Source organism: Mesitornis unicolor, unplaced genomic scaffold, assembly GCF_000695765.1.
Source record: "Mesitornis unicolor isolate BGI_N332 unplaced genomic scaffold, ASM69576v1 scaffold27880, whole genome shotgun sequence".
Classification (NCBI taxonomy): Eukaryota; Metazoa; Chordata; class Aves; order Mesitornithiformes; family Mesitornithidae; genus Mesitornis; species Mesitornis unicolor.
In genome coordinates this window covers 1-8,866 of record NW_010159359.1, presented here as the reverse complement: position 1 = coordinate 8,866, position 8,866 = coordinate 1, and the positions used below count along the sequence as shown (strand labels likewise).

General features: G+C 46.1%; 1 protein-coding gene across 1 annotated transcript; it reads left to right on the top strand.

Annotated features, from left to right (window-relative positions):
• The first annotated feature begins 5,702 nt into the window (after nucleotides 1-5,702).
• Nucleotides 5,703-7,355, top strand: OSR1 (odd-skipped related transciption factor 1). The gene is made up of 2 exons (XM_010186439.1): nucleotides 5,703-6,349; nucleotides 6,906-7,355. Exons 1-2 carry the CDS (start codon nucleotides 5,703-5,705, stop codon nucleotides 7,039-7,041), a joined length of 783 nt encoding a protein of 260 aa, XP_010184741.1. The 3' UTR covers nucleotides 7,042-7,355.
• Nucleotides 7,356-8,866: the final 1,511 nt, after the last annotated feature.

The following is an 8,866-nucleotide window of genomic DNA, read 5'->3' as shown; positions in this document are numbered from 1 at the left end:
GGTGGGGTGGGGAGAGCTCTGTGCCCCCCCGGGCCGGCAGACACAGCCTCTAGACCAACTTCTTCTCTTTTTTTCCCCTATTATTTTTTTCTCTTATTTTATTTTACCAACTCCAATTTAGCCCAGGATCTTTTAACTGCTGCCAGCGGTGGAGCACAGATCGGGATTAGGTAAATAAAAAGAACAACTCATTTTGTTTGGTTTTTGTTTTGCCAGGCCTCGTGGGTTGGGGATATAGATCCAAACACCTTTTCTCTCCCTTCTCTCTTTCCTTCTTTCTCCTCATCCCCTCTCACCATCCCCTAGATGGTGCAGAAGAAGTAAGGAAACTGTAGTTCAGGTGCTCCTCGGGGCGGGCGGAGGGCTGGGGGGAGCCTTCACATGGGGCTCGGATATTTTGATGCTATTTAAAGATCTGCCTTCCCCTTTCTAAGTTGTTTATCCCCCCTCGCGGAGGAGCTGTGTTTTTAACCCGAGCTAAAAATGACACATAGGAGCTGCGAAACAGAAGCCTAGATGTCCTTCATGGACTTGAACGTTCAGCTCTTCTTTCTCTTCTTTCTCTTCTTTCTCTTCTTTCTCTTCTTTCTCTTCTTTCTCTTCTTTCTCTTCTTTCTCTTCTTTCTCTTCTTTCTCTTCTTTCTCTTCTTTCTCACTTCATTTTTAGTGTTTTAGGATGCGAGAAGCCTTCTCTGTTTCCTTCCAAGGCCACAGCAGAAATGAATCTGATGTTTATATTTGCTTGAATGTACCGAAACAAGTTCATAGTAGGGAAGGGCTGAGCTTCTCTCGAGGCTGAGTCTATAAAGTGCAAAGCCGAGGATTAGGGTATAGTTGTTATAGTTGGCTTTGGGGAAGGAAACTATAAAAATCGAGCGTTTTGGAGATTGCCGTAGCGCTGCGAGAATTGTCCGATAAAACGCGAGCAGGGTAGAAGGGTGAGAGCCGTGTCCCGGGCAGGTGCACATTAGATCCAGCTTAGTAAATCCGAAACCAACTGAGAAAAAGGGACAACCCCTAAATTAGCGCTGAGCTCGGGACCCTGCGGCACTGGCTCCGCGCTGCGGAAAGCACGGCTGCGGGATGGCCGGGGACGGCGCCGCCTCGGCCGGGCCAGGCCTTGGGATGAGTCTCGGTGCCCTGCCTGCCCGGCGCGAGGGTCGCCGCCAAGGTTTTGCCCCCCGCCCCCACCTTCCACCTCGTGGCTGTGTGTGCCGCAGCCGTGGGAAGCGAGGAGTATAGAGGGAAGAAATCCCCTACGCCACCGAGAGAGAGGAAGGAGTATTTATTTGTGCTCAGGGGAGGCACCGGGCGTTTCTCTAGGGAGTAATGCGAGAATGAATCTTGTGCTGGGGGCCTTTTTGCACCCCAAGGATTAAAAACACACACGCACAAACCTCTCAAATCAACTTAAAAACTTCTGCTGGGAGAGGATGGAGGAGCTGGGCCCCTCCGGTACCCACCGCGCCTGCCGCCTGCCCAGCGAGCCCGAAGAGGGGCTGCGCTCTCCCTCGGAGCCACTGTCCCACCGGGAGCCGAACCTGGTGATTTTTCTTGTTGTCGTTGTTTTGGATAAAGGCTGCCCCGGGCAGTGTAGCTATCGCTGGTGCAGTCAGACCCTGATTATTATTATTATTGTTTTTATTATTATTATTACGAAACTAAAATCTGCCGCCTTCATTTGCGCTCGCAATGGTGGTCTGGGGAAACTTGTCAACACTGATCTCGTGATAAAATGTGAATGATGATTTTATAAGGATTGAGCAGAGGTATCCAAGGCACATGCTGACTGAGTCTTTCCAGTCCTCATTAATGTTAGCAATTAACTCTTTCACGCTCAATTAGCCCCGAATAAACCTGCTTTAATAGATTCTGCACACTTCATTAATACTTTGAATAAATCTGTGCTGAACAATGCACTTTATTCCTCAAGAGCACCACGCTCGAATAATGTGGAGCGAAAGGACAGTTTTATTCCCTTTCCAGTTAGTGTCCCAAACACAGATAAATTGTAAGCTCTATTTCCTCCCTTAAACTGATAGGAAGGGAAAATCTCGTCCTCTCAAAGGAGACAAAATAAGTAGCCGAGCTGGTGGCAAAATGCTGTGCACCGGGGCGATGCAGCCAAAAGGACGGGGCCACCAGACCTTAAAGAAGTCAGGCAGAATAGGGGGAATTTTTTTTGACAGATGAACCTGATTGCTGTAGTTTGAGGCTATCCCAAGAATGCAGCATTTTATGCCCGCTACTTTATCATGTTTGTAAAAATAAGCAACGTTCTCAGGGTAATTTACCTCCTCCATTCTCCCATGTGGAATTAATTAGCAAACCACATTATTTATGAGTCAGGTATTTAATGTAACAAATATCCCTTTCAAAGGACACATCGGAAATTGATAATTCAAGGTAGAAAGGAAAAATACTGACTAGCCACAAGATTACTTAGAAATCCATTTCATTTCGACCCTTGCTATGCTACCAGCAAAAAGCCGTGTAGGTTTCTTTTTTTTTTTTTTTTGCCTTTTTTTGGCGTAGAGAGGGGGTAGAATTTAATCTGGAAGGTTAAGATTACAATGGTCTTAAAACAATGGCAGCTGGACAATAGCATTACCGTATCTTCAAACAGGACAAAGGGTAAGAAAGCTGGAGACAGATGTAGTCTTTCAAGTTTATGATCCTATTTTGCAGAGTAAATTTATCTTGGCACGAGTGGGTTTTGTTTCAGTCAGAACACAAGTGGTTTGTTCTTAATTACTTACTGAGCTAGTTTGTGTTAAAAAAAGAAAAGCCCGAACAGTTTTATTGTGATGGGGAAATTCAAGCAGAGAATTCGTGGGGTCGTCTTCTGTTAAAAAAATAAATAAAATAAAATAAAAAAGAAGCCCCGATAACTATCTGTTTACATGAAACAGAATTAAAGGTGGAGGTGACACCGAAATCAAAGAAACATTGATCTCTCTGCGGGCAAGAGGGAGAGCGGCGAGTTACTGCGCTGTGAAACACGGCCGCTTTGATGTCCCGAAGAGAGGGGACATCTTTATGAAATACTCTGCTCTTCAGCGATATTTTTGACTATCCCGGTCGCGCAGAGCAAAAGTGTAGCTTACGTTTCTGGAAAAGTGCCAAGAAACTTGTAGTAACGTGAACACTCTGCTCCCACCTCCCTTTTTCTTCATTTTTTTTTTTCTCTCCTCCTTTTCTTTCTCCCTGGTTTCCTTTCTTTTTAAAAAAAAAAAAAAAAAGAAAAAAATAGGACTGTTCTAACAAAAAATCGCGGGCGTGCTGGATGCTATGTTATGACCAGACTCTATTTCTTCTTGGTTTCCGCCCCTTCTTCATTTGGGAAATCGAAAGATAATTCTTTTAAATGTTATCGAGCAAGAATTTGCCCAAGTTGACATAATGGATTTTTGCTTATATATTCCATATGAAATGTTTCCTAAATATACGAAGAAAGCAAGAGGGATAAGCCTAGAATTTGACTCAGTTTGCAATAGCATGTTTCATGCTTGTGAGATCTAGGGCTACCTAGACAGGAAAATAGCTACGGAGCCGTTGTGACAGACAGAAAAAGACCTTTCAGGTACCCAGACAAGAGCGTCTGCCTCGCACTTTGCTCTCGGGGTCATCGATTGAGGCATTTGTGCTCCGAAGTGGACATGCCTAGGGTATGAGCAGCACTAAGTAAAATCAAAAACATTTCCCCAGCTGAACAACAAAACAGCCTGGTTGGTTCATCGGCCCTAAATAGTTGTTTGCTTGTTTGTTTGGGGTTTTTGGTAGGTTGTTGGTTGTTGGTTTTTTTTTTCTTAAAAAAAAAAGAGGCAAGAGAAAGGGGAGGGGGGAAAGAGGAGAGGTAGGAGAATGAAATGTGTGCATTTTTCAATCAGCCACTATCAAAAATGTATCCAATTAAAAAAGGCAAAATGTCACAGTCTCTTATTCTGGGTCATTGCAATGAAATTCCTCTTAGGTTTGAGTCTCTCTTCCTGCTGCTGATTTATTTAAGCAGTGTGAAAAGTGGAACTGGTGTGCAGAGCTGCCTGGAGTAAGCTTCTCCCTCTCACACCCTCTCCGCTGCAGCTCCTCGGTCCAGGCAACAACCCACGTATAAATCAGATTTGTTTCCCCGGTCTTTAGACCTCTTCCGCCACCAGTTTCCACCCACCAGCCCTGAGGGACAATTAGTGCTCTGCAGCACTTTGCTGTCCCCTTTTCTAAAGGGGCTTTGCTCCTTCACTGGGCGTGAACTAACCCTCCAGGCTGAATGCTGTGAGGATCCCCCCTGGACTCTGTGGGGATCCTGCAGTGATCCAGCAGGAACTCTATAGGGGATCTTCTGAGGACCCTATGTGGATCCTGTGGGAAACCTGCAGCAAACCTGTGGGGAATCTTATGGATGCCCTGTGGGGATCCTGCTGGAAAACAGTCCCACTGAGGGCAAATCCCAGACTTCGCTGGGGGAAAAGTGAGTATAAGCTGTGAGCTGTGGGACATAAGAAGGAGACTCCCTGGGCTGCAGGGATGTGATGCCTCCAAAAGCTGTGAGTGCTCTCTTGCACCCACAAAGGGAGGAAGCTGTGTCTCCAACAACAACTCTCAGGAGGCAACTCCTGTCAAACGGTTGATAGTGGCCAGGGCTGAATTTGCAGCAGGGCCCAGATGTGCCTGTGTGCTGCTGCCTGGTAGCATTTTCCCCTCTGCCTTGTGGGGTGGAATGAGTAGGGTTCTGGCCCAGAGGAGAGGCTGGGGGCTTGGCAGGACCCTGAAATGCAGAGCAAAATGGTGGCACTCAGCCCAGGAAAGGGCTGCGGCCCTGTGGGCCTGCAGCTGGTGGGCTGGGTGTCCCCAAGGGAAGGGTCCCTCCAGTCTGCGCCTTTTTGTCTTTTGAAGGGTTCTAATTAAGCGATTGCCTAGATTAGGACTTCGGCTTGAAGCCAGATACTTCCCCCTGGGGAGAGTAAATGGCACTTTAGATTTGTCACCCAGACTCAGCATTTTCCCATTTCTTTTTGCAGTACATCAGAGGGAGGACTGTTGGCTGGTTTCTCCCCTCTCAAAAAAAAAAATAATTCAGGGATTGTCTATTTTTGAATGAGAAAGGACATGCAGTTCTGAGCACCCAACTGTCTCCCTCAGAGGCAGAGGCTTGGCTGAGGTCAGACTTCAGGGAGCTGAGCGACCTGGGAGCAGCATGGACTCTGCACCCCCTCCCCACATCACGTCAAGGATCAGGGCTAGAGGCATTTTTTATGGACAGATGTAATGGGCAGTATACCACCATTTCCTAAAGGCTGAGGGTGTCCAGGAAGGGATTTTTAAATTGCATGGGAGAAACCTGAACTTTGGGGGCCAAAATGGCATCTTGTGTCTGTGAAGACAAACATCAGAGGTCCACTTAGCACAGGGATGCTGTGGGGATGGGGAATGATTTTGGATGGGGCACAAAGTGTGTGTGTAAGGAGAGGGAGTGTTTGGAGACCTGTGAGGATACACATGTAGCCAACAGCTGACCAGACCTCTCCAAGTCCAAGAGAGTCTCCTTGTGTGGCTTTGGAGAAGGGTGTTAATGTGGAGTGAGGTGAGAAATTACCTCTGCTTTTATCTTTATATAAATCCACCTCTCTCTCTTCCCTCCTTCACCTTTATTTTCCAGATCTTTTCCTCCCCTGTTCCCAAGATCCCCCTCCTGTGCTGACACCATGGGAAGCAAGACCCTGCCGGCCCCAGTGCCTATCCATCCTTCCCTCCAGCTCACCAACTACTCCTTCCTGCAAGCGTTCAATGGGCTGCCCACTGTGCCCTCTGACCACCTCTCCAACCTCTATGGCTTCAGTGCCCTGCACGCTGTACACTTGCACCAGTGGACTTTGGGGTACCCAGCCATGCATCTGCCGCGCTCCTCCTTCTCCAAGGTGCCCAGCGTGTCAAGCCTGGTAGATGCACGGTTCCAGCTGCCGACCTTCCCACTCTTCCCACATGTCATCCAGCCCAAGCAAGAGGCCACCAACGTCAGCCTCAAAGCCAAACCCCGCTTTGACTTTGCCAACTTAGCAGTGGCCGCCACACAAGAAGACCACTCTAAACTGGGACAGGCAGACAGTCAGGGCTCACCCCCAGGGCTGAGCTCTTTGCTTGAGGTGACTAAACTCTCTCCAGAGAAAAAACCCACACGGGGAAGGTTACCATCCAAAACCAAGAAGGAGTTCGTGTGTAAATTCTGTGGCAGGCACTTCACCAAGTCCTACAACCTTTTGATCCATGAAAGAACCCACACTGATGAGCGGCCCTACACATGTGACATTTGCCACAAGGCCTTCAGAAGACAGGATCACCTGAGGGATCACAGGTAATGATTCTTCTCCTGTTCTTTTTATCTCATGCATCTGTACTCTGTCGTTACCCACCTATACTCATGAAGGTTCTTGTAAGAAAAGTCATGTCTCTGGCCAGCAAGCGGTATTCCCTCTTGGTTTTCCTCTGCCCAGTGTTGGTGGAGGAGTCCAGATAACTCGCTTCAGAAGACAGGCCTGTTGTCGTACTCACTCATCCCACAAAAATGAATTGCACATCCTTCTTTTTAGATTCCACAGATGCGTTCACCCTCCATTTGTATGGTCTTGTGCCCTCTGCCTTTGAGATCATTTGGAAGTGTCATGAAGACACACAGCCTGGTGACCTTGTAGTTAGAGAGAAGCTCTTTCTCTCTAACAAAGGCATTCTTGTGAGCCTCTGACACTCCCCTCTCATCTTGCACACGCAGGGATGATCACCTGAGTGCCGCACTCTGGCACTCTTGGTCTCAGGAGAAGGTGCAAAAAGCTCCAGCATGTACTCCATCAGGGAGATCATTGCTGAGTCCCAGCCAGATATTTCTGACATCTCAATTGTTTTTCTCTCCCTAGATATATCCACTCTAAAGAAAAGCCTTTTAAGTGTCAAGAATGCGGGAAAGGATTTTGCCAGTCCAGAACGCTAGCGGTCCACAAGACACTGCACACGCAAGTAAAGGAACTGAAACCTGCCAAGCTTAAGTGCTGAATCTCCAGCTTCTATGAACTTTTCCTCCCCTTCAGACTTCAAACCAAAACCACAGCAGAAACAAAACTTTCAGGATGGGAGTGCTGAACTGTGTGTTTTGTTTTTGTTTGTACTTTCAAAAGAGCAAAATCTGCAGCCCCCCTCTGCTCGAGCAACTAAATTCCTAAGTTGTGGGTGAAAAGATTATTTCACATTTAAAATATACATGAATGATGCACAGAGTGCTAGCTGACTTGTGTGGCTTTGATAAACTTTATGCCAAAAGGTGGTGCTCACGTGTTGGACAGGAATCTAAAACCAAACAAAAACCCACAGCCCCCCTCCTTCCCAACAAAGAAACCCAAAATCATAGCTTCCAAAAGTATTACCTAAAAAAAAAAAATCCCCAACCTCTTATTTTATACTTTTTTGACTGTATAAAGCTTCTTATTTTTACACTTCAGGAGATACAGAGAATTCTGGAAGATGATTAAGAACTGAAACAGTGGTTTCTCATCACAGCACCATTAGAACAAGGAGAAGGGCAACTTGCATATCTCATTGCTAGTTTGTTTTCTTAAAAGGAGAAGAAAATGAATGTTTGGAAATGGCCTAAATCTCTCAAATGGGGAGTCCTATCACACGCTAGAGAACATATCCAGATCTTAGACCTGTAGGTTCCCAGTGTTCGGGACAAATCAGTGTTCATGGGACATGGAGGCCTTTTATTTTTTGTCTGTAGTCTAGTGCGCTGTGAGGAGGTTTGTAACTTGTGGACTTATTTAAAAATCCCAGAGGAAAGAACGATGGCAATACACCAAACTGACAGTATGCACAACGTGGTTTTAGTGGTACTTTAAAGACTTCATGCGTCCTGATGAGAGAGAACAAATCTCAACCTGAAAGCATATTTTTTTAAATGCTGGCTTTCTGAACAGTGTATTCAAATTAAGAGACATTCCAGTAAGTTTTGTTTATTAAAGAAAAAAGTTGTATGGCTGTTTGGCACTTTATGCTGATTATTGGTAATTGACATTTATCACTGGATTGTGTGTGGTTTTTTAAGTATTAAAATAAATCGTTACTTTACAGGCAAGTCTGCATGGACTACATATGTGTTCATTTGGTTTCTGGTCTGTCCCTTAGCAAACCCTCTCCGTCAATATTTAGAAATTTTTTTTTTTTTAAGTGAATGTAGTATTTCCTCACTGCTTGATTCTACCAGCCTTAGAAACCAGACTTTCTAAAGGAAAGATCCTTTCCTTTTCTAAAGGAAAGATCCAAGCATCTTTCCTTTATGCATAAGCTTTCCCCGTCCTCATTTTCTCTTTCTTTGCTTCCCTCCCCTCTTTTTCTTTTGACTTTTTTTTTTCCCCGTTTTTTCCCCCTTTTTTATTTTTAAGGCTTGCAAAATTAAACAGATCTGCAAGGAGTCAAATAATTTTGCTGCTAGTGTGGAAAAAAAAATAGTCTTGGGTAACTAAATCTTGGGTATTAGCTGATAAGATTAGGTGTCAGAAGTGTTATAAACCAAATCAGATGAATGATGAGCAAACCCTTGCTGCTTTCGCAGCCTGAAGGCGCTGCGGGGAGAGCCCCCTTCACACACCCTTCCCTGCGCTTGTCAGGACGGCGCATTTTTCAGCCGCATCTCCGGTGGGTTCAGCGCTGATTGGGGTGGCCTTTGATTCCCGGCAGCTGTCTGAGATCAGAGATGTTTATTCCAGTGCGAAATCGCTTTGGATAGAGACGGGAGAGAGCGCTCAGGGCTGGGGGATCCGCCTGAGCCTTTGAAGCGCCTCTTGCCGTCCTTTCCCGTCCCCTCGGCAAACTCTAAGCCCTTTCT

What these genes read in the sequence shown, in the direction of transcription:
- OSR1 (XM_010186439.1), top strand. Translation starts at nt 5,703, where the DNA reads ATGGGAAGCAAGACCCTGCCGGCCCCAGTGCCTATCCATCCTTCCCTC. An exon ending in GATCACCTGAGGGATCACAG is followed by an intron (nt 6,350 to 6,905) that starts GTAATGATTCTT and finishes TTCTCTCCCTAG; the next exon opens with ATATATCCACTCTAAAGAAA.